We start from the raw sequence: 25,398 nt of genomic DNA, 5'->3' as shown, positions 1-25,398 counted from the left end.
ACTTTAAGAAAGCCGACTTCATAAAACTTAGGGAAGTGCTGAGTGAGATCCCATGGACAGTAATACTAAAAGGAAAGGGAGTTCATGATGGCTGGGAGTTTGTTAAGAGGGAGATAGTAAAAGCACAACATCAGGCAATACCAATGAGACGGAAACATGGAAGGTGCTTAAAGAAGCCAGGGTGGCTATCTAAAGAACTTTTAACTGAGTTAAGATTAAAAAAGGATGTGTACAAAAAATGGATAAGGGGGGAAACCACCAAAGAGGAATTCAAACAAATAGCCAGCACGTGTAGACACAAAGTCAGAAAAGCTAAAGCACAGAATGAACTCAGGCTTGCTAGAGAGGTTAAAAGCAACAAAAAAGGCTTTTATGGGTATGTTCGTAGCAAAAGGAAGAACAAAGAAACAGTGGGGTCACTCAGAGGAGAAGATGGTGAAATGCAAACAGGGGACACAGAAAGGGCTGAACTCCTCAATGCCTTCTTTGCCTCAGTCTTCTCCGATAAAGAAAACAATGCCCGACCTGAAGAATTTGGAGCAAATGATTCAGCAAAGGAAACACAGCCCAGAATAACTAAGGAGATTGTACAAGAATACTTGGCTCGTTTAGATGTATTCAAGTCTCCAGGGCCAGATGAACTGCATCCAAGAGTATTAAAAGAACTGGCAGATGTGATCTCAGAACCACTGGCAGTCATCTTTGAGAATTCCTGGAGAACAGGCGAAGTCCCGGCAGACTGGAGGAGGGCAAATGTTGTCCCTATTTTCAAAAAGGGGAAAAGAGAGGACCCAAATAATTACCGCCCAGTCAGTCTGACATCAATACCAGGGAAGATTCTGGAGCAGATCATTAAGCAAACAGTCTGTGACAAGGTGCCCCATGATATTCTTGTAAAGAAGCTGGTAAAATGCGGTCTTGACTATGCTACCACTCAGTGGATTTGTAACTGGCTGTCTGACCGAATCCAAAGGGTTCTCATCAATGGTTCCTCTTCATCCTGGAGAAGAGTGACTAGTGGGGTGCCACAGGGTTCTGTCTTGGGCCCGGTCTTAGTCAACATCTTTATCAACGACTTGGATGATGGACTCAAGGGCATCCTGATCAAATTTGCAGATGACACCAAACTGGGAGGGGTGGCTAACACCCCAGAGGACAGGATCACACTTCAAAACGACCTTGACAGATTAGAGAACTGGGCAAAAACAAACAAGATGAATTTTAACAGGGAGAAATGTAAAGTATTGCACTTGGGCAAAAAAAATGAGAGGCACAAATACAAGATGGGTGACACCTGGCTTGAGAGCAGTACATGTGAAAAGGATCTAGGAGTCTTGGTTGACCATAAACTTGACATGAGCCAACAGTGTGACACGGCAGCTAAAAAAGCCAATGCAATTCTGGGCTGCATCAATAGGAGTATAGCATCTAGATCAAGGGAAGTAATAGTGCCACTGTATTCTGCTCTGGTCAGACCTCACCTGGAGTACTGTGTCCAGTTCTGGGCACCACAATTCAAGAAGGACACTGACAAACTGGAACGTGTCCAGAGGAGGGCAACCAAAATGGTCAAAGGCCTGGAAACGATGCCTTATAAGGAACGGCTAAGGGAGCTGGGCATGTTTAGCCTGGAGAAGAGGAGGTTAAGGGGTGATATGATAGCCATGTTCAAATATATAAAAGGATGTCACATAGAGGAGGGAGAAAGGTTGTTTTCTGCTGCTCCAGAGAAGCGGACACGGAGCAATGGATCCAAACTACAAGAAAGAAGATTCCACCTAAACATTAGGAAGAACTTCCTGACAGTAAGAGCTGTTCGACAGTGGAATTTGCTGCCAAGGAGTGTGGTGGAGTCTCCTACTTTGGAGGTCTTTAAGCAGAGGCTTGACAACCATATGTCAGGAGTGCTCTGATGGTGTTTCCTGCTTGGCAGGGGGTTGGACTCGATGGCCCTTGTTGTCTCTTCCAACTCTATGATTCTATGATTCTAAGTTTCTAAGTCTTTTCAGAGAGCTTCTACATCTGGCCCTCCTGCTTCCTCTGCAGCTGCATCAATGCATACTAAACCAAAAGGAGGAATGCTTTCGGAAGAAGATTGGGCACTTGTTTTGAGTAAAATTAACAATTCCTTGGAACAAATGAATAAAAAATTGGATCAAAACTCACAAAAATTGGACCAAAACACACAAAGCATAAAAAGCTTGGAACAAAAGGTTAATTCTAATACAGAAGCTATAGAGACATTAGTTAAGGAGTCTAACTCAACTAGACAGACTGCAGAGGAAGTTAAGGAAAAGATTGTTACTGTTGAAGCGAAGGTAGCACAACTGGAAACAGAGGTCCCAGATGTGCGGAAACAAGTACAAGACCAGAAGTTGATGCTTTCTATGTTTGAGCTCAAGGAGAAACAGACAAATTTGAGAATTTGGGGAGTACCTAAACTAGAAAAAGACTCTTTGATAGACTATCTTACAGAGGAATTTGCAGCCTATTAGAACCAAGATCTGCAAAAAGAGGAGTTTAAAATTGTGAGAGCTTTCAGACTTGGAAGAGGAGGGAAGAAGGAGAAGAACAGAATAAGAGACTGTTTGATTACACTCCAATCTAAAGAAGAGAGGGATAAAATCTTGAGTTGGCATTACGAGGAGGCCTTGGCAATACACCAATTTAGAGTGGAGATATTTAAAGATATCCCTAAATATCTTTTAGATTTGAGATTTAACTTCAGAGATCTGGTTGAACTGTTGAGAAGGAACAAAATCAACTTTCGGTGGGAATTTCCTCAAGGCTTATCCTTTAGTTTTAAAGGAAGGAAAATAAAGATAAGATCAGTAGAAGATAAAACAAAGTTCTTGTATAACCACGAAGAAGACTTACAGAAGGGAATTGGAAAAGAGCCAATAATACCGGAAAGAGGATCACCAGACAGAGGATTGGAGCAAAGAGTACGGAGAGAGCATCACCAAGAAAGGGTACCCTGGACATTTCAGCATTGTCTTTTGGACTGGACTCCCCTGTTAACGAACCAGCGTTACCACCAACAGAAGAGGAGCAAGCTCTGGGGGCAGTTGGGGGAGCATCAAAGTAGCCACAGGATGGCACTGCAGGCCTTGAGTTGGAATGTTAATGGCCTCAACAGTTTGGAAAAAAGGCGAAGAGTGTTTCATTTATTGAAAAAAGAGCAATTGGACTTGATTTGTTTATAAGAAACGCATGTGACAAGGTTACACAGGAAATTATTAAGTAATAAAAAATTAGGCCAAGAATTTATCTCATCGGATAAAGTTTAAAAAAGAGGAGTGGTTCTTTATGCAAAGGAGAGCCTATCACCTAAATTTATTTTTAAAGATGAACAAGGAAGATTTGTAGCAATTGAAATCCAAACACAAGGAGATAAATTTTTGATAATAGGTATTTATGCACCAAATGAAGGGAAATCGGAATTCTTTAAAAAGCTACATGAAATCTTGATGGACTATTTGGACTACAATATGATTCTGATGGGAGATATGAATGGTGTTGTATCCACAAACATGGATAAGGTGCAAAGACAAATAATTACTAATGATGGAAGACTACCAAAAACATTTTATGACATGACTGAAAATATGGACTTAATTGACATTTGGAGAATGAAGAACCCTCTGGGAAGAGAGGGAACTTTCTTCTCTGAGGCTAAAATGACATGGACAAGAATTGACCAAATCTGGGTAACTAGAGGACTGGCTCCAAAGATTAGCAAAGTTGAAATTTGCCCCAAGACCAGCTCTGATCATAATGCTGTGAAGCTGGAAATGAAATTAATGCCAACTGGTTCCTTTAGATGGAGGATGAATGACTCTTTGTTCAGGAATGATGAATTTACTAAAAAGGCCCAAAAAACTTTGAGAGATTACTTTGAGATAAACATGAACACTATAGTGGAAAAAAGAGTAATCTGGGATGCAAGTAAAGACGTCATGAGAGGATTTTTGATACAACAGAACGCAATTAAGAAGAGAATGCAAAATGAGAAAAAAGATAAAATTTACGAAAAAATAAAGGAAGGAGAGAAGAAACTGAGGGCGAAACCAAAGTCTCAGGAGATTTTGAAAGAAATAAAGTTATATCAAGTACAATATATGAAAATGATGAATCAGGAAATAGAATGGAAGATTAAACAGATGAGACAAAAGACATTTGAATCGGCAAATAAGTGTGGGAAATTGTTGGCTTGGCAGTTGAAAAAAAGACAAAAATTAAATACTATTACGAATTTGGAAGTGGAAGGAAAGAATATACAGAATCCAGTGGAAATTAGAAAGTGTTTTCAGAGGTATTTCAAACAACTATATACGCAGGAAAAGCAGAATGAAATGGACATTGATAAATTTTTGAAAATAAATGGACTACAAAAAATTTCCCAAGAAAATAAATTAATGCTGGATTACAAAATAACGGATCAGGAAGTAGAAGGGGCCATTCAGAATATGCAATTGGGTAAATCTCCAGGACCGGATGGACTGACTTCTAGATATTACAGAACTTTGAAAGAATGGTTAATACAACCATTAAAGGAAGTCTGTAATGAAATATTGGAAGGGAAAAGGGCACCCGAGTCGTGGAAGGAAGCATACATTACACTTATACCAAAATCAGAGTCTGAAAAGACGCAACTTAAGAACTACCGTCCCATATCACTGCTTAACGTGGATTATAAAGTTTTTGCAGACATTTTGGCTGAAAGATTAAAAAAGGTGTTAGCAGAAGAAATTCATAAAGATCAAGCGGGTTTTCTCCCGGGCAGACATTTGTCTGATAATACGAGGAATATAATTAACATCTTAGAAAAGTTACAAGTGAAGATTAATACTAAAGCAGTTCTGATTTTTGTGGACGCGGAGAAAGCCTTTGACAATATTTCCTGGAGTTTTTTGAAGAAGAATCTATTGGGGATGGGGGTCGGTAAAGGTTTTGGAAATGGTATAGGTGCAATCTACTCAGAACAAAAGGCTAAATTAATTGTGAATAATGTAGTGACAGAAGACTTTAAGATTGAGAAAGGAACACGACAAGGTTGCCCAATCTCTCCATTGCTTTTTATATCAGTCCTGGAGGTTTTATTAAATATGATTAGAAGGGACCAATTGGTAAAAGGTATCCAAGTGGGAACCAAACAGTATAAGTTGAAAGCATTTGCCGATGATTTGGTATTGACTTTACAGGAGCCAGAATCAAGCACTAAAAGAGTATTAGAATTGATTCAAGAATTTGGTCAGGTAGCAGGTTTTAAGTTGAATAAGATGAAAACTAAAGTTTTAGAGAAAAATCTAAATGAGATTGAGAGAGACAAGTTCCAGAAGGAGACAGGATTGACATTGGTTAAGAAAGTGAAATATTTAGGGGTAAATATGACTGCTAAGAATGTGAATTTATTTAAGGATAACTATGAAAAATGTTGGACGGAAGTGAAAAAGGATTTAGAAATATGGTCAAATTTGAAGCTATCATTCCTAGGTCGAATTGCTGTGATTAAAATGAATGTATTGCCAAGAATATTATTTTTGTTTCAAACATTGCAATTTTTGGACAAGATGGACTGTTTCAAGAAGTGGCAGAGAGATATCTCTAGATTTGTCTGGCAGGGCAAGAAGCCTCGTATAAAATTTAAAATATTAACAGATGCTAAAGAAAGAGGTGGATTTGCCCTGCCAGACCTTAAACTTTATTATGAATCAGCCACATTTTGTTGGCTGAGAGAATGGATGCTTCTTGAAAATACGGATGTGTTGGATTTGGAAGGTTTCAATAATGTATTTGGTTGGCATGCATATTTGTGGTATGACAAGGTTAAAGCACATAAAGCGTTCAAAATCCATATTGTTAGAAAAGCACTGTTTAATGTTTGGGTAAGATATAAGGATTTGCTAGAAAGTAAAACCCCAAGATGGCTGTCACCAATGGAAACAAAAGCTCAGAAAAAAACTCAATATGGAGGCCAAATGGCCGAAGTATTGTGAAATTTTGGAACAAGAGGGAGACAGATTAAAATTGCAGAGCTTTGAAAAACTAAAAAATAAAGTGCGAGACTGGCTCCATTATTATCAAATAATGGAGGTATATAATGTGGATAAAAAAATAGGCTTCCAAGTGGAAAAATCAAAATTGGAAACAGAATTGTTAGACTCTAAAGTTAAGAATTTGTCAAGAATGTATAACTTGCTGTTGAAATGGAATACTCAAGATGAAACGGTGAAATCTGCTATGATTTAAATGGGCACAAGATGTGGGACATAACATTATGATGGCTGACTGGGAACAGTTATGGACCACAGGTATGAAGTTTACGGCATGTAATGCCTTAAAAGAGAACTTAATGAAAATTATTTATAGGTGGTACATAACACCAGTCAAGCTTGCAAAAATCTATCATTTGCCTGATAATAAATGTTGGAAATGTAAGGAGACTGAAGGTACTTTCTTTCACCTTTGGTGGACATGCCCAAAGATTAAGGCTTTCTGGGAAATGATCTATAATGAAATGAAAAAGGTATTTAAATATACCTTATTGAAGAAACCAGAGGCCTTTCTCCTGGGCATGGTCGGCCAATTGGTGCCAAAGAAGGATAGAATTTTTTTTTATGTATGCTACGACAGCAGCAAGAATTCTCATTGCAAAGTACTGGAAGACACAAGATCTACCTACCCGGGAAGAATGGCAGATGAAGCTGATGGACTGCATGGAGTTGGCAGAAATGACTGGCAGAATCCGAGACCAGGGAGAAGAGTCGGTGGAAGAAGACTGGAAAAAAATTTAAAGTATATTTACAGAAATATTGTAAAATTAATGAATGTTAGAAGGATGCTGGAAAGAAGTTATATGACTTTAGCAGAAATGTTATAAAGAATTAAGTATGAATAGATTGACAATGGGTAAAGGTGCAAAACTTAAGGCTAAATTGCGTTAAGACAAATTATGGAACTAAATTTGAGAAAGAGGGAAAGGATTTGCTGGAATAAATAATTGAACTAGAATACAAAAAAAGGAGGTGTGAGGAAGTCGAGGAAATAAGCAAATGAAAGATAAGGACATGAAAATACGGGGTTTTTTCTTTTTCTTTTTCTTCTTTTTTTAAATGTTTGTGTTTTTTAAATGTTTGTGTTTTTTCTTTTTTAATGTTTTGATGTACTGTTGTTGTTTTGTTTTATTGTATTTTCTTTTGTTTTTGAGGTTTTGTAACCGTTCATTGTTTGCTTTTCTTTTTTTGTAATTCTTAAACTCTAATAAATATCTTTTAAAAAAAAGAAATAGGATCCTGAAAATAGTCTCCTTTGTTACATTGCCTGCATGTTCTTGTGTTGTTGCTTTAGAAAGTCTGCTTATGTGAGCTGAAATTGTCCTTTTTACCAAATACTTACTTTCTTCTTGCTACTGCTAGATAGTATTAAGTGACCTAAATTCATACATGCTTTTTGTTTCCTTGCAGATATTACCGAATAGCAGCTTTTGGTTATTATGCCTACAGAATGACCCCCAATGACATAATCTATAACTGTCTACCACTGTATCACTCAGCAGGTAGGCCATAGTTCCTGCTGCTTGTTTTAGTTATGGAGGCTTGCTCTGGCATTGCTGGGGGCACTCTGTTGTTTAAAGATGATGCTGTCCTCCAGGTTCATGGCAAACCCGCCATGCTGACAACCTTTCTCTCTTTCTCTTAGGGAATATCATGGGTGCTGGCCAGTGTGTGATCCATGGCCTGACTGTAGTGATTAGGAAGAAATTTTCTGCCAGTCGCTTCTGGGATGACTGTGTGAAATACAAGTGCACAGTAAGGAGAGCCCCAAACTCTGCTTGTAGGCACCAGAGTTTGTAGGAGGTGGGAGCAAATGCATTTGTGGGGAGGGTCTGCTTGGAAAGAAAGCTCCAGCTCAAAAAGATCAAGAAGACCCTTTAACAGGAATGAAATCAGAAATTACCTTGAGGTAAATGGGGTACTCCAAATGATATGTGTGCACTAGTTCCTTGCAAATCCCTGTTTCAGCTGGATTTATAAGATCCCAAAGCTGTTTCAGTCACTGAAGGGCAATTGGTATTAACACATTAAACATTGTGGATGTTCCTGTGATCCAGAGTACTTGGGTTCTCCTGAGCAGAAATAATTAGGAAGGGTTCCCATCCAAATATTGAGATCTGTACCCACCCTAAACCTTTGCAGGTGCCTGTTGGATAGCTAAAGCTAGTTTTTCTTGCCAAGAGACGCCCATGGACAGGCAGGAGTCATTCAAACCCTGGTGGTTTGTAGGTGCTAAAGTGAATTAGTTACACACCCAAGTCATGATGAGGCTGTGGTGGAAAGTCCAACTATCCTCCTTCCTGCATCTCAGTGGATTATGTCTCTCTGTCTCGCTCTGCCACTCCTAATGGCACTTGGGGATCTGCTACCTGAGGCAGCCACTTCACTTTGCCTCATGAATAGCCACCTCTGAATAGAGATGGACAGTCTCTTGTCCCTTTATTGGAGGTGTGGCAATGAATTAAGTCGAATACATAGCTGCTGGCCCTTGTCTTCCAGAACTGCATTTGACGCCAGTGCCTGGCTAGCAGCTTCATGTGCTTCTTGCTTTCAGAATTTCCTTGCAAAGGAAGATTCCAGCAGGGAATCCCTTGACCGTTTGCCCTCCCATTCCAGATACAGTGGTACCTCCAGTTGCTGATGGGATCCATTCCAGATGTCCGACCAGATCCTGAGGTTTTTGCAACCGGAGAGACTGCTTCCGTGCATGCACGCTCGGCAAAAACCCGGAAATATACTTCTGGGTTTGCCGCTTACGTATCCCGAAGTTTACGTAACCGGAAGGATACGTAAGCGGAGGTACGACTGTGTAGCTATATTGGGTAACACGGAGAGGCTTACATAGTGAGAAAGCTAATCCCAGTTCTAACACTCTTGCTGCTGCCAGTGTCTTGTGTGACACTCATCAAGGAAAGTGCTGGATTGATTTTTCCTCTCCCCTGTTGCATTGATCAAGAACTGGTTCTTTAAGATGACCTCATCTCCTAGCATTTCCTTGTAGTGCTAGGCTTCACTTATTCTTTGAAGTGCTGTGCATATTTATTGATTTATAAAAAATATTTGTAGACTGCCCCACCGTATAGAATTCCAAGGTCACCACCAGGCATAACACTGGACCGGGTGAAATGTCTGACTTCCTTGTAGTACTGTGTCAGAATTGTGTCTGAGCAATAGGTAACTTTTGTGGCTATTTCCAAGACAATCTTGCATTATATGGTTGCATTACTATGGATTTGGTTTGAATGTGCCCTTGCATGTGAACATGTAGCAACACTTATGCTTCCTGCTCTGATTCTCTTAGTTTTACTGTAGGCCAAGTGGTTAGAATAACTTTACTAAATCTTACTAGTCAATCACATTTTCATTAATAGATTTTATATTCATATGAATTAAAATATTGCTCTGAAGACAAAAGCATTCCTTAATCTTATGATACACGGACGTATTGCAGCAGGACCTGTCTCAGAAGAGTCATATGTTCATGTGTGAGAGAAGAAGGGGAATGCCTTGTATTCTTAGAAAGAGCAGCAGCCCATGGTTTGTAAATGCCATGGCACCTTTCTAAATAATAAAAATAGAATAAAATACAGGATCAAAATAAGTAAAAACAACAAGAGCAAAACAATACTCCCACAGATACTAATCAGCAAAAAGCCTGGTTGAAGAAGAGTGTTTTTCCTGGCACTTAACAATATATAATGAAGGGGCCAGGCAAACCTCCCTGAGGAGAGTATTTCACAAATGGGGAGCCACTTCAGAGGAGACCTGTTCTTGTGTTGCCACCTCTTGACCTCTCGTGGAGGAGGCGCATGAAGAGGGCCTCAGATGATGAACACAGAGTCTGGGGTGGTTTATATGAAAACTAATCAATTAAAGCTTTCAGTCATTCAACCATGCAGTATTTTCTGGACGAATGGACTCGTAATACATCCCCCCCCATACTTAAAGTAGTAAAAATATTTTTTATATACAGATCAACTTATGCCCATTTTCTCTTGAAAGTAATCAGAAAAACAGATATCCTTCCTCCGTCTCTTCAAAAGTTCTGGAAATGTTGCATTTTGACCTAATTTTCTAAAGGGTTTAGTAATCTTTCAAATCTAGTCTGTCTTGTTCTTCTTAGATTATCCAGTATATTGGGGAGATCTGCAGGTATCTGCTGAACCAACCGGTGCGGGAGGCAGAGAAACACCACCAAGTGCGACTGGCAATAGGAAATGGTTTGAGGCCTACCATATGGGAAGACTTCACCCAACGCTTCCAAATTAAACAGATTGGGGAATTTTATGGGGCTACAGAGTGTAACTGTAGCATTGCTAATTTGGATGGAAAGGTATGTTAAAGGGCTGCCATGGCAATATATATTTGGGAGGCGTCTGTAATTTATTCTTTATTTTGAAATAGTTTTAGGCTGCTTTTTTGGGCTATTCCTGTCCAGACTGGCTTACAGTCATAAAACAACAACAAAGAAATGGTAATATAATATTGGGGGGGGACCAATCTCCTCAAAAGAATAACTAGGTCAGGATAACATAATTCTATGTAGCCACAGTCTAATTAAAGTGACTCCTAGAAAGCCATTTGAAAGAGAGATTTTCAAGGCCTTCTGAGATCCCTGCAGGAAGCAGACTCAGTGAGGCATATATGTGTGATATATATTGGTTTGTGTTAATTGGCCTGAACAACAATTCTTACTCATGCAGGATGGGAGTGGGCAACATGGCTTGATGTCAAGTGGGGGTCGGGGTGGAGTGCCTGGAGGGAGAGAAGGAAGCTGTGAATAGAAAAATGGAGGGTGGGGAACGCAAGATGGAGGAAGTGGTGGAAGGAGGGGCAGGGAAGGCAAGTGATTAATTCAGATCTCTGGCAAGTGTAATCCATCCCTCTCCTTCCATCCATCCCTCTCCCTCTCCATTGGGAGGAAAGGAAGGAAGAGGGGAAGAGAGGGGGAAGGCCTCCCCTGGCCTCGGCCTCAGGCACTGACAGCAGGTGGTCCCTGGCAATGACCCTCAAGGGAAGGTGGCCCTTGACAGAAAAAAGATCCTGCCCCCTTACGTTGGGGCTGGATAGTGCCTAGCCCACTTGTGGCATAGGCTCACAGAGCCTAATCTCTGCAGACCCTTCCATGTGCAAGCTCCGTTTCTGAAGAGTGTTAATTGGAAGCAACTCTCTTCCCCACCCAATACACAAACAGCTGCAACTTTTTATGTAGCTCCAACCATCTGCCAGAAGAAACGCAGCCCCATTTTAGCACAGGGCTACATGCAAAGTCATATCAAGTTGCTGTGAACCATGCAGCAAGATGAATATGCAGTGGTTTAAGTAACCCAAGAAATGACTGGCTTAGTGGGGAAATCCCTTCACACAGCAGGTCATTGCTAGATGTGACAGCAGTTTGTAGACTGACGTCAGAAAGGACAATTTTACTGATATGCTCTGCTTACCACTGTCAGGACTGGTCGTTGTCCTCTTCAGATCACCACACAAACGCTTCTTGTTCTTTTATAACTTTTTATTGTGTATTAACAAAGAAACTTTTAAACGCTCCTTATCTTTAACTATTCTTCCTCAGAGTCACTTATTTCAGATACCTTCTGAGCTCTGCTTCTCTGTGACCAGCCACCTTCAAAATGGCGAAGGTGCCCTTCCCTTCACTTTCCTGCTCTTTTTTCCTACCCTCCTGGCTAGAGCTGGCTTGTATCTCCCCTCCTCCCAATCTGAGCTAGAACTGAACCCTTGCCTTTCCTGGGAACAGCCGGTCCCTCCCTCTTGTTCCTCTTGCTCTCTTCTGCTCCCCCCCCCTTGGGGAAAACATTCTCCCTCTGGGAAACTGGAAACTTCTAACTCTAACTCTTCCCTGACAACCACCAGGTCCAGATTAACAACTTCACTCTATTAATTCCTCATTGATGTACACTATTACCAGTTTTCAGTTTTCATTTATAGATTGTGGGTGGCGCTGTGGTCTAAGCCACTGAGCCTCTTGGGCTTGTTGATCAGAATCCCCGCAATGGGGTGAGCGCCCGTTGCTTGGTCCCAGGTCCTGCCAACCTAGCAGTTCGAAAGCACGCCAAAAAGTGCAAGTAGATAAATAGGTAAACGGCACTTTCATGCGCTGCTCTGGTTTCGCCAGAAGCGGCTTAGTCATGCTGGCCAAATGACACGGAAAAACTGTCCGTGGACAAATGTCAGCTCCCTCTGCCAGTAAAGCGAGATGAGCACTGCAACCCCAGAGTCGTCTGCGACTGGACTTAACTGTCAGGGGTCCTTGACCTTGACCTTTTTAATTGCATCCCAATTTCCTAAGAGGACTGTTCCTCCTTGGGGTTCCTGCCAGCCTAGAACAGGAACCTTAGACTGTTCTGTGGAGGGGGCTGGGTGAAGTAGAAGCTTCAGGACTGGGGGAAGGACATTTTGTGAGGCACTAAAGATATTGCTTGAACCTGAACATTTTACTACCGTATGTAAAGTGTGTATTATAGCAGTGGAGGTCCTGGAAAGGGGAAAAGAGAAAGAGACAATTTTCTTCCTGAAACATTCCTGTATAAGGCAAGGAGACTATCAATTTAAAAGCAAACAAACTGGTGGGACATATCTCTCTCTTCCCCACATCCCTAGCAATACCACACTCCAGGATACTTGCTACAGTATAGGGGGGTTGAGCAGGTCCTCCTCCCCTGTTTCCTTTTGTTTGTTTCTGTTCTCCTCAGCTGATTGTTCTTCAGGGATCTGTATACACTGGAAGCTCTCTGGCTGTTCCTTGCTGGTTAATCATGGCAAATGACTCAGGGTAGCCTCCACCATCTTTTAAACTTTGCTTTATCTTTTGTCAGGTTGGTGCCTGTGGCTTCAACAGCCGGATTTTGCCAAATGTGTATCCTATTCGCTTGGTAAAAGTAAATGAGGATACCATGGAATTGATAAGGAAAGAGAATGGACTATGCATCACCTGCCGCCCAGGTAAATGTCACTGTGATTGCCATATGATATTGCTGTGTGTTAGGAGCATCCCTAGCCATCTTCTGACCTGAATGGTGTTACCTCCCAGGGCTGATTGTGGGGAGGATCGTGGACAGACACTTCTAGGGCAGGGTTGTTCATTGCTTCACCAGGGAGAGCAAGATGGCCAGAAGCAGAGTAGACATCAAGTGTCAGGTGAAGGAGTCCACGGTCTTGTGAAGGGCTTCACTGCCGCTAATCTAAACATGCTTGTAAGACACACTGAATACCTAAAAGGTGGAAGGGTGGGATATAAATTAGTTGAATAAATAAATATGCAGAGCAAGGGAAGGGAGGGAGGAGCATAGAACCCTGGAACAGAGCAACAGGCTGAAAAGTTAATTGGTGGCAATTGGAAGCGGAAGAAGAAGTTGAAGAGAAATGTAAGAGGATGAAGAGAGAGAAAGAAGGGGGTAGATAAAAAGATAGCCATACAAGAAAGGTAAGCACAGACACACAGTGGGGTAGCGGAACCTGGGACTCTCCAGAAGTTGCTGGCCTACAGCTTTAATCATCCCTGGCCATGCTAGGTGGGGATGATGGGAGTTGGAGTGCAACAACATCTGGAGGGCCATAGCTTAGCTACTCCTGATATAAAGTAGCAGAGTTGATAGATTCAAATGAATCTTTTAGGACAAGGATTGGCAGCCGTCCCAAAAAGTGACAGCCAACTGATGATTGTTTACATGTACATAACCAACGGTGGTTTGAGGCTGAATTATTTATGGGTGTACTTCTGTTTGTTGTAATTGGTTAACTGGTCTCAATTTATATTGTGAAATATTGATCTGGTTTGGGTGATCAGTTTGTGGCTTAATAAGCCATGATATGCACAAGCTGTGTACACCTGATGCAACTCCTTTGCAGCTAATTTGTTCTTCCCAGGTTGCTGAACAAATCAAGAAGACAGGGTGAACCGCGGCTCCCTGTTACATCTGAACTGGCAAAATATGGTCACTAGCTTCCAGAAAGCCAGAATCTGGAAGTCAGCTAGCTTCAGATCCTGTTTGGAAGCTCTTACGTTTGGGTCCCTGGCACTTGTATATATCCCGGCTCCTTAAGTGACAATTAAAATCTTTATTAATTCCCCACATAGACATATATACATAAATAACAAATCATACAAAGCAAAAGTGTGTGAGTGTCTGGAGGCGGTTGGAGGATGGATGGTGGCTAATGGATTGAGGTTGAATCCTGACAAGATAGAAGTACTGTTTTGGGGGGACGGGGTGGGTGGGTGGGACTCCCTTGTCCTGAATGGGGTAACTGTGCCCCTGAATGACCAGGTGCACAGCCTGGGAGCCATTTTGAACCCACAGCTGTCCATGGAGGCGCAGGTTAATTCTGTGTCCAGGGCGGCTGTCTACCAGCTCCATCTGGTATGCAGGATGAGACCCTCCCTGCCTGCGGACTGTCTCGCCAAAGTGGTGCATGCTCTAGTTATCTCCTGCTTGGACTACTGCAATGCACTCTATGTGGGGCTACCTTTGAAGGTGTTTCGGAAACTGCTATTAATCCAGAATGCGGCAGCTAGACTGGTGACTGGGAGTGGCCGCCGTGACCATGTAACATCGGTCCTGAGAGATCTTCATTGGCTCTCAGTACGTTTCTGAGCACAATTCAAAGTGTTGGTGCTGACCTTTAAAGCCCTAAATGACCTCAGTCCAGTATACCTGAAGGAGCGTCTTCACTCCCATCGTTCTGCCCGGACACTGAGGTCCAGCGCTGAGGGCCTTCTGGTGGTTCCCTCGCTGTGAGAAGTGAGGTTACAGGGAACCAGGCAGAGGCCTTCTCGGTGGTGGCGCCTGCCCTGTGGAACGCCCTCCCAGCAGATGTCAAGGCAATAAACAACTATTTTACTTTTAAAAGACAACTGTGTCAGGGAAGAGTTAGAGGTAGAAGTTTCCAGTTTCCCAGAGGGAGAAAGCATTCCCCAAGGGGGGGGGAGCAGAAGAGAGCAAGAGGAACAAGAGGGAGGGACTGGCTGTTCCCAGGAAAGGCAAGGGTTCAGTTCTAGCTCAGATTGGGAGAAGGGGAGATACAAGCCAGCTCTAGCCAGGAGGGTAGGAAAAAGAGTGGGAAAGCGAAGGAAAGGGCACCTTCGCCATTTTGAAGGTGGCTGGTCACGGAGAAGCAGAGCTCAGAAGGTATCTGAAATAAGTGACTCTGAAAAGAATAGTTAAAGATAAGGAGCGTTTAAAAGTTTGTTTGTTAATACACAATAAAAAGTTATAAAAGAACAAGAAGCGTTTGTGTGGTGATCGGAAGAGGACAACAACCAGTACTGACACCCTGTTTAGGGAAGTTTTTAATGTCTGATGCTGTATTGTTTTTAATATTCAGTTGGAAGCCGCCCAGAGTGGCTGGGGAAACCCAACCAGATTCTCCGCTCCTCCACCTGCAGCTGCTGGGTGACCTTGGGCCAGTCACACTTCTCTGAAGTCTCTCAGCCTCACTCACCTCACAGGGTGTCTGTTGTGGGGGAGGAAGGGAAAGGAGAATGTTAGCCGCTTTGAGACTCCTGAAGGGGAGTGAAAGGCGGGATATTAAATCCAAATCCAAACCAGATGGGCGGGGTATAAATAATTTATTATTATATTTTTTAAAAGCAATACAAGTAAAGAAAAAATAGAAGAAAAGGGGGGAAGAAAAGAAAAAATACACTATATTACAATTAAATAACAGGTTAAAATGTAAAACTTCCAATAATTCTTATTATACTGCTTATACTGTCTGTATTTTCTTGCACAGATTTATGTTATTTCATTACACACACACACACACACACACACACACACACACATTCCAGTATAATATCTAATACACTTTTTGCTTATCAATCTAGTTCTGCAAGTATCTTATTGTTTGTACAATGCAATTTTAGATATTCTTTGAATATTTTCCATTCTCTGTATACTTTCTGGTTTGACACTCCTCTGATTCTTCCCATCAGTTTTGCTAGTTGGTTGCAGGTATTCTATCATAAGAGTCTGCTACTCTGTAATCGTTGGTGGGATTTCATTTTTCCAGTTTCTTGCCACTATTATTCTGGCGGCCGTGATTGCATACATAGACAATGGTCTTATATTTTTTAAAAATTCTATTGGTAGTATACCTAATAGGAAGTTTTCTGGTCTTTTTTAAAATGTAAATTTGAATAGTTTTTAAAGTTCACTACAGTGGTACCTCGGGTTAAGAACTTAATTCGTTCTGGAGGTCCTTTCTTAACCTGAAACTGTTCTAAACCTGAAGCACCACTTTAGCTAATGGGGCTTCCCACTGCTGCCACGCCGCTGCTGCGCAATTTCTGTTCTCATCCTGAAGCAAAGTTCTTAACTCAAGGTACTATTTCTGGGTTAGCGGAGTCTGTAACATGAAGCGTCTGTAACCCGAGGTACCACTGTATAGATGTTATTCCAAAATTCATGGATAACCACAGTTCCACCACATATGAAATACGACCCTGTCCTTTTTGCATTTCCAGCATGTTGGCGACCTGTCTTTATACATTTTAGGGGTGTGGTGCCATCTGTATTGCATCGCCATAGTGTTTTCCCTAAGGTTTTAGCATGCCGTGAATTTAATATCTGGCCTCTATAATCTTTCCCATTGTTCCATGTAGATATTGTATCCAAGGTCCTGCACCCACCTTACCATTACTACTTTAATTTGTTCCTCTTTTACTTCCCATTCTAATAGTCGTAAATTCGTCGTAAATTCGTGATATGTTTTTTCCTTTATTGTGGGTTAACTCTTTTTCGAATTTGAATGTTTCTTTTGCAAGACCTTCTTTCTTATCTATATACAGTCTTTGATTTAACTGAAAATATTGGAGCCAGTCTGACAGGTGGTTTTTGATTTCATCATATTTCTTCAAAGTTGGCTCATCTTTATCCACATCTAGTAATAATTGGGACGTGGGCCACTCTCCCTTCATATTCCTCCTTTTAACTGCTATGGCTTCTGCGGGTGAGGTCTTAAGGGACAAATTGGCTGTCCCAATAGGGCCATTGTTCCTAATCATTAGATCTGAGTCCTTGCTAATTTGCTTTTGCTCTTTGTCATAGTCAAACCTGCAGTTAGTATGACTTCAAGAGCAGATTGGAGATTTTGTGGCACCTTAGATAACTAGGGCCCATGTTTCCTGCTTGGCAGGGGGTTGGACTCGATGGCCCTTGTGGTCTCTTCCAACTCTATGATTCTATGATTCTACTTATTGTGTAGTGATCTGAAACCACATATACATTAGATGGAAGCTAGGCAAATGCAGGCTTCCTCAAGGGAACTGAATTGCTACCTCATGAACATATAAACTGGGCCTCTCTGTCTGACTGCATTGCTACTGTCCCATGTACTACTAACCCATTTTAACTAAATGTGAATTAAAGACATATTTTGCCAGCAGCATCTGTGTGAGGAACATGTGCTGTCCTGAACTGATATAGATTAACAGGACAACTCAATGTATGGTCCTATATTTGAAGCTAAGCATGGAGCTGAACTACATGTGATTGTCACTTATGAAGAACGATTGTCTTTTCCCCCTTTTCTTGGCCATCCTCCCTTCCCCAGTTGTTCACTCCCTTGCACCAAAGTTGATGTATGCAGCTAGGTGAGCCGGTTCTCTCTCTCTCTTGTGCTTCTCTTTAATGGTATCATAATGTTGCATGATGGTATCACTCTGCAGCATGCATGAATTTTGTCAGGCAAAAATACTGTAGATGAAAGTGCACAAAATGGTGTAATGGTTAGAGTGTTAGACTATGACCTGAGAGACCAGGGTTTAAATCCCAACTCACTGGGTGCCCTTGGGCCAGTCACCATCTCTTAGCCTAACACACCTCACAGGGGTGTTGTGAGGATGAACTAGGGAAGAGGAGAACCATGAGCTCCTTGGAGGAAAAGGTGGCATATAAATGTAATAAATAAATAATAAAATAGTTGGAATATCTGTAGAACAGACCTCCACAGGCTGCAGTCTTTTACACACCTAACTGGGGAGTAGAGACCCACTAACTTCATACATGAGTAAGACAGGGCTACATGTCTCATTGGATGTCTGGTTTTATAGGGCTGTGAACAAATCAGTCTACTTTTCTTGGGATGTTGCGGCAGAAACATGGAAACTTCGGATGCAAACAAATTCTATCCAGCTGCATTTCTAGTGGTTACTTTGGAATAATCTTTGCAGAAGTATCTTGATTTCTATTTTTTCCATCTGGAATTATTATTTTCAGGAGAACCAGGACTACTTGTGGGTCGAATAAACCAGGAGGATCCTTTGCGTAGGTTTGATGGCTATGTCAATGAGAATGCGACCAACAAGAAGATTGCTTACAATGTCTTCCAGAAAGGGGACCAGGCTTACCTTTCAGGTACTCTTCAGGCCATCATCTTGTTCTTTGGTGGCTAGGGATATTTACAGTTGTGGCCTAGAAGATTGATCTTGCTCAGACTAAACGCAGCAAACCCTGCCCTCAGTTGCTCTACCTCTAAGGACAGGTTCAAATATTTGATATTTTTTCCCTTGGGAGCAGCCCTGTACTGGCAGTTGAGTGGAGGAAGGAACATCTGACTGAATTTCTATAGTTAAAAATGCCATGGGTTCCCAGTAGTGACTCATGCAAGTGAGTGCCACTGCTCTCATGTGACTTGGCTTTAGGAAGCAGCACTTCCTAAGCATGGATGTGCGAAGTCAGACTGCTCTGTGTATCACATTTGTCTAAAAGATGTGTACCCTGCCTTTCTGTTAACCAGAATTGAGAAGACGGCTTAACTATAGTATAATCTGGAAGTACAATATAAGCTTAGACAAAAAAAAAAAGAAAAAAGACTTAAATAATTGGGGGGTGGGGGTGGATGCCTATGTGTTGCCTTCATTGCCTTTTCTATGTCTTTTTTCAATAGAGCACTGCTCCATGTGCAGGGGATTTCAAGTGGTTATGGTTCTTGTCCTAAGCCTTCTGGTTTGATTTTGTTACCTGTTGTGATGGAATCGTTTTACCATAGGGAATTATTCATTCTTACCCAGCCTCTGAGCCTTTATCTGCTTGTTTGGCTCTTGAGTCATTCCATTAGCGGCTGGAGAGCAACAACGTCACTTTATTTTGGTCTTCTGTTACTGGATCCCCAATTGTAGAGGCAGAGACAACTACGTTCATCAATAATTAGCCAATCGCAATTATTTTTAGCCTGTCTTGCAGGATACAAATTTCCTTCCAAGGAAATTTACCAGTAAAATAATTATTTAAAACTACAATTAAGAAAGTCAACATAGAAAAGCATCAGGATCATTCTCACAGTGGTAGGCCAGGTCTGCATTGATGAGAAATGTGTCCTCCAGATGTTGGGATCCCAACTCCCATCAGCCTGGCCAGCTTGGCCAGTTGTCAAGAAGGATGGGAGCTGCAGTCCAACAATAACTGAAAGGCTGCATATTTCTCATCCCTGCTGCAGAGGAAGGGAACAGCCACCTGGAACAGGGGCGGGCATGTGATGTTCTTGCCTCCTTCCCTTGCTGTTGTGGGATCCTTCCTCCAGGGCAGTAGGTAGTAGATACCCGGTGATCCCCAAAAGCAGGCAATTCTGCTGTTTGTTTGGGTATTGTCGTTTCTTTAATTCCAGGAGATGTACTAGTGATGGATGAACTTGGCTACATGTATTTCAAAGACCGGAGTGGGGACACGTTCCGTTGGCGTGGGGAGAATGTCTCTACCACAGAGGTTGAAGGAATCCTGAGCCACATCCTCAGCAAGACAGATGTTGCTGTTTATGGAGTTGAAGTGCCAGGTAAATGGAACAATGCAATTGCAGGGAATGCAATTTGGACCAGTGAGTAGGCATAATAATAATAATAATAATAATAATAATAATAATAATAATAATTTTATTTATACCCCGCCCATCTGGCTGTTTAGTTTCCCAGAATAGTTAGAAATCAGTATTTGCTTTTGGGATTGGGGTCCTGCAAGCAAGCTGATGAGAAAGGAGAGTAAATCATACAGAAATAGGATTCACCTAGCAGAGGTACATTCACCACTAGAGAGGAAGTAAATACAAATGAACAATCAGAGTGTAATCCTCTAAAAACATCATCAGAATGTCTTTAGTGCAGTGGTTTTCAACCAGTCTGCCATGGCATCCTGGGGTGCCTTGAATGGTGGTCAGGGGTGCCTTGGGCAACACTGGCCTCTGTCCCTCTTTCCTTCCCTCCCTCCTTTGATACCCTCTTGCATTTCTGGCTCCCAAAGGCTTGCACAGCTGTTTGTTGCAGCAGCCCTGGTTACAAGCTCTGCAGGCAAATGATGCCTCTGGGGCTGGTCAGGGAGTGCTGGTTGTCAGAAGCTGAGGTGGCATCGGAGGAAGCAAGCAAGTGGGTGAGGGAGCCCAGCCAGCCAGCCAGCCAGCCAGCCCTTGCTGTTGGGAATGGAGAGACAAGTCCCAGGCCCCTGTGGGGCAGTGTGAGGAGACTTTTGAAACTGACAACAGAGATATCTGCCTGAACAGAGGTAAAGTAGATAGAAAAGGACAATCTACAGTGACCATTAAAATAATGTGATGACAAAGGTCTTCCTCTAGTTAAAGGAGAGGAAGACTTATAGACTGGGCTTATTTCCTTCTGCCAAAGAACTCCTCTTGGTCACTGTTAGTGGCATAGCCCAGATTTCTGGCATGGATTGTTGGAGCAGAACAAAACATCCTTTATGCAGAGTCACTGAATAATAGCTGGTGACTGAAATGAAAGGAGCAGAGTGAAGAGTTAATGTGAGCAAGAGGGCAGAAATTGTCTTTTGATTCAGAAAGTCTACTGTCCTTTCAGTTATCTACACTAGTAGCCAATATTGTGGAAACGTTTTGGAGAAAGTGTATTTCCGAGGTTTATTGGGTCTAACACTACTTGTTTTTGTAGTAATAGAAAGATAATTTAATGAAGAATGGAATGCCACAACGTGTGTTCAGTTATCTGTATTCTATCAAAGGTTATGGCCAAATAACCAGAAAAGGAGTGTTTAGAGGGCCAATTAGGTGTTACCTTGGTTCATAACACCACTTTTTCTTTGAGTAAAACCATAAAATTATATATCAATGGAAAGATAATTTAATGAAGAATGGAATGCAATAACTTTTATGAAGGCTTATTTATTACAACAAAAATAAGGAGGACATTTGTCAGTGTGTTATGTGATTGCTATCAAGTTTGTTGGTGTTTTTTTTTTGTTCTTTCATTTAGTGAGCTTGTAAAACATAAAAAAATTAAAGAAATGGTGCAAAGTTGACTGATCACCCAGGAAGTGATGTAAAATAGTATCATTAAGTGAACAAGGTTACAGTTATGAAGAAATTAGAAGAAAAATTGGTAGAAACTTAACCAAAAGTGGCATTTCTAAATTTTTGAAGAGGTATAAGAAGGCTCAGTCACTACAAAATCAAACTGGTAAAGGCAGGAAAAGGTGCACAACAGCAAGTGACGGTGGAAGAATTGAGAGACTGTGCCTAAATGACAGAAGAAAATCATCTGGATGTATACAAGATGACATGGCGCAATATAATGTGAAGTTGAGTGCAAGGACTGCTGGCGCAGACTGCAGGAATATGGTCTATATGCTAGAATTCCAAGGAAAAAGCCATTGTTATCTCTCAAACAAAGGTTGAAAAGATTAAACTGGGCTAAAACCCATGTTAACTGGACAGCGGAACAAGGGACTATCTCCTTGCTTGATAGTGATGGCATGAAATATGTGAAGAGGAAAATCGGAGAAGATTTACATCCCACTTGTATTACACCTACCGTGAAACACCCAGTTAGTGTTATGATCTGGGGTTGTATGACAGCAAAACGTGTGGGCAGAATTTGCATCATTAATGGGAATGTAAATGCCCAAAAATGCATAGCCCAGACCAAAACCCAATCAAAAATCTATGGAGAAAGTTGTTAGTCAGAAGCAACCCAGCAATAAAACCCAAATAAAAGAGGCAATAATTCAATCTTGGTTTCACATTATTATTGCTGCAGAACTAAAAACCTTGGTTCACTCCATGGGAAGGCTAAAGGTTGCCCAACTAAGTATTAACTGACATGTGGAGAATTTTTGTATACTAATTTTTTTCTATGTGTTTCATGTTCTTTTCTTTATGACTGCTGTTGTAATAAATAATCCTTCATAAAAGCTATTGCATTCCATTCTTCATTAGATTATCATTCCATTAATATATAATTTTATATATTAATATATATAATTTATATACAGTGGTACCTCAGGTTAAGAATTTAATTTGTTCCGGAGGTTCGTTCTTAACCTGAAACTATTCTTAACCTGAGGTACCACTTTAGCTAATTGGGCCTCCCGCTGCTGTGCAATTTCTGTTCTCATCCTGAAGCAAAGTTCTTAACCCGAGGTACTATTTCTGGGTTAGCGGAGTCTGTAACCTGAAGCGTCTGTAATCTGAAGTGTCTGTAACCCAAGGTACCACTGTATTACTAAAAAAATTGGTGTTATGAGCCATCATTGCCAAAACAAGATGACACATGATTGGCCCTCTAAACACTCCTTTTTCTGGTTATTTGCCCATAACTTTTGGTAGAATACAGATAAATGAACAAACTTTGTTGCATTACATTCTTCATTAAATTATCTTTCCATTGATATATAATTTTGTGGTATTACTCCAAAAACAAGTGGTGTTATGAGCCATCAAACCTTGGAAATACACTTTCTCCAAAAGGTTTCCACAATTTTGGCCACTAGTGTAGTTTATTATATTGTTTCCTCCACTGACTCCAAAATGGCTCGCAGCAATTCACTATACAATTCACTATACAATGTTGATGCAGGGCAGAAAGCTGTACATAATTAAAAATGAGATATGAGCCCTGCCTTTGGATCTTCAAACTAAAAAACTAGAGGTTAAATGAGGGGAGGGGGGAAGATGCGATTGATGCTGCTGGAACAAATTGGTGAGTTGGAATTGGCATTTTCCTCTGGTGTTCCTTTGTTCATAGGGAGGGGAGCAACTAGCAACAACTCCCTCTCCAGAGACAGAGGCTAGAGTAGGCATGACCAAACTTGGCCCCCCAGCTGTTTTGGGGCTACAACTCCCATCATCCCTAGCTAACAGGACCAGTGGTCAGGGATGATGGGAATTGTAGTCCCAAAACAGCTGGAGGGCCAAGTCTGGCCATGCCTGCGCTAGAGTGACATTCCTGGTGCAGTCACAGGGCAAGTAACAGTTCTTTCCTATGGGAAGGCAGCAGGCAACCTCTCTGGCTAGGCTGTTTTTTATCCTTTGCTGTGAAGTTATTTGTGGGAGGGAGGAGTGAAACCTGATTTGAATTCCAGCTGTGGATTTTGCTAGGTTGGGTCTAATTGATCCTTTGCAGTGTAAGATTGTGTCCCTTCCTGTGTTTTTTGTTTTGATTTCAGGAGTAGAAGGCAAGGCAGGAATGGCAGCCATTGCTGATCCTGAAGCCAAGTTAAACCCTAACGTGCTGTACCTAGAGATGCAGAAAGTACTGCCCCCTTATGCACGACCCATCTTCCTCCGGCTCTTGCCCCAGGTTGACACTACAGGTAATGGCACATTTGCAGCAAGATCCTCTCTTGGCCCCCGGCCCAGGTTGCCTGTTTGCTGTCAGACTCTATGCTGGAATATTTGGTCTCAGTCACTTGTGTGGTTTGTACAGCTGCTTGAGATTGCTGAACTCCTGACCATCAAGCATGGTAACTGTTGATGCTGATATCTTCCAAAAAGTGGAGAATGGTTGTGGAAATTGACCCACAAGCACATAAAACTCACTCACATTCTCTTCATGAAGCAGCTGAGCTAACCCCAGAGAATTCTCTCTTTTTTTGGAGAGCAACAGGATGTGTTCTAAGCAGGTTTCTTCAAACAGCTCAGATTAACAAGTAGGCTGTTGGTCAAGTTTGTTGCTAAAGAATTCATTGTCTGCACCCACAAAGAAACTGCCTGTTTGCTTCAGCATCTTGGCATTCTTGCTTACACTCCCTTATGTTGGAATTAAGAGCCTTTTTACGATTGGCACAGGCTTTAAAATATCCTGTTTTTGCTTTGAAGAAGTGAGAAACTCTGTCTCTTTTAGCAAACTGAGCCAGATTTAAATGACAGGAACAAAACCAGCATTTGATGCAGATTGCGTAATGGAGAACTAAATGTATCAAGTGGTAACTTTCATTATGTGAAAGAGTTTCTGCTTGATCTTTCACAACTAAATAGTAACTATTAACTGGGCATAGCAGGCTGGAAGATTTGTGGCTTTTTGTTTGAAATATTTAAGACTGACCTCATTAACTTACATTAATTGACACCAGATTTCACCCATGGACTTCTGCTCTGCTGCCTTTGCTTCAATATTCTGGCAACAGACAGTTTATGCACCTTGCCAGAAGGTGAAAGGGTGACCTTCTCTGTAATTTAGAGGAAGAGCTGGACATAAAGGGAATTTGTAACCTAGAAGTGAGAGAGAATTAATAGCTGTAACTTAGATGAATCATTTCAGATTGCAGATATGCCTGCCATGATGCATGGAAGGGCACCCTGAGAGTGTAACAGAATAATTCTTCTAAGGCAGCTTAAATATTTAAAATAAGAATGCATCAGCTGTAATAGAAATCCCCAAAGAACAATGTGAATAACAAGTACAATAAAGCATTGTTGATATTGGATCAAGAGACAATGGAGTGTGCCTCCAGGGGTGAAGTCAAACTGCCAGAGAATCATAGTGCCTGCTGTGGCTGCGAAGACATTGACTCATAACTGTTGCCTCCTACGTTATTTAGTAAACTTTCTGGGGCACAAGCCTGGGCAGTATGGAGGTCCTGGGCTCCATCCCCCTCTCAGCCTGGCTGATGTGGTCCAAAGGAAAGCAGAGCAATGTATTTGGCACCAGCTGGACTGTAGGAGTTGCCTGAAGGAGGCGTACAAGAAGCCATCTTAGGGACTCTGGATTTGTGTGGGGTTTACTCCTTAGCCAACTCTTCTCCTAAATATGTCCCACAAGGCAGCAGATATGATTTCCCCCCTCAGTTTTTCAGACCCATCAGCTACCCTCACCTGATTTAGCCAGCCAATCGAAGCCAATGTGTTTGCTGTTGCCTGCTGACAGCTTCTAGGAGTTACAGGTGAGAGCTGAGTGCAGGGTGGGGACCCAAGGGGGATAAACTACCCCAGAAGGAGTACAATGTGTTCCCCACCAGAGTTATCACCTCTCCCCTAAAACTCCATATATCCCACAATAAAACATAGTTAATAAAAGCATTGGTAAAAACATCCCCACAGCTTGGCGGGGGCAGACCATCCGAATTGGTCCCACCTCCCTGCAAAGGGG

The 25,398-nt window shown here is 41.7% G+C and overlaps 1 protein-coding gene across 4 annotated transcripts in view; it reads left to right on the top strand.

The window, feature by feature from the left end:
• SLC27A1 (solute carrier family 27 member 1) overlaps positions 1-25,398 on the top strand; it is a 57,567-nt gene that overhangs the window by 27,206 nt on the left and 4,963 nt on the right. For 3 of the 4 annotated variants that reach the window (XM_082208319.1, XM_082208318.1, XM_082208317.1), the window contains exons 6-12: positions 7,467-7,558; positions 7,702-7,811; positions 10,180-10,389; positions 12,890-13,016; positions 18,293-18,430; positions 19,680-19,844; positions 23,477-23,623. In XM_082208319.1, the coding sequence (XP_082064445.1) occupies positions 7,467-7,558; positions 7,702-7,811; positions 10,180-10,389; positions 12,890-13,016; positions 18,293-18,430; positions 19,680-19,844; positions 23,477-23,623 (989 nt within the window). The remainder of the gene's footprint in view (positions 1-7,466; positions 7,559-7,701; positions 7,812-10,179; positions 10,390-12,889; positions 13,017-18,292; positions 18,431-19,679; positions 19,845-23,476; positions 23,624-25,398) is intronic. The other variant, XM_082208320.1, reaches the window with a different exon arrangement.

The sequence above is a fragment of the Podarcis vaucheri genome (genome assembly GCF_965113315.1).
Source record: "Podarcis vaucheri genome assembly, chromosome: 2".
In the NCBI taxonomy this organism is placed as follows: Eukaryota; Metazoa; Chordata; class Lepidosauria; order Squamata; family Lacertidae; genus Podarcis; species Podarcis vaucheri.
The sequence above is the reverse complement of the archived record's forward strand: the minus strand, read 5'-3'. Positions and strand labels throughout refer to the sequence as shown.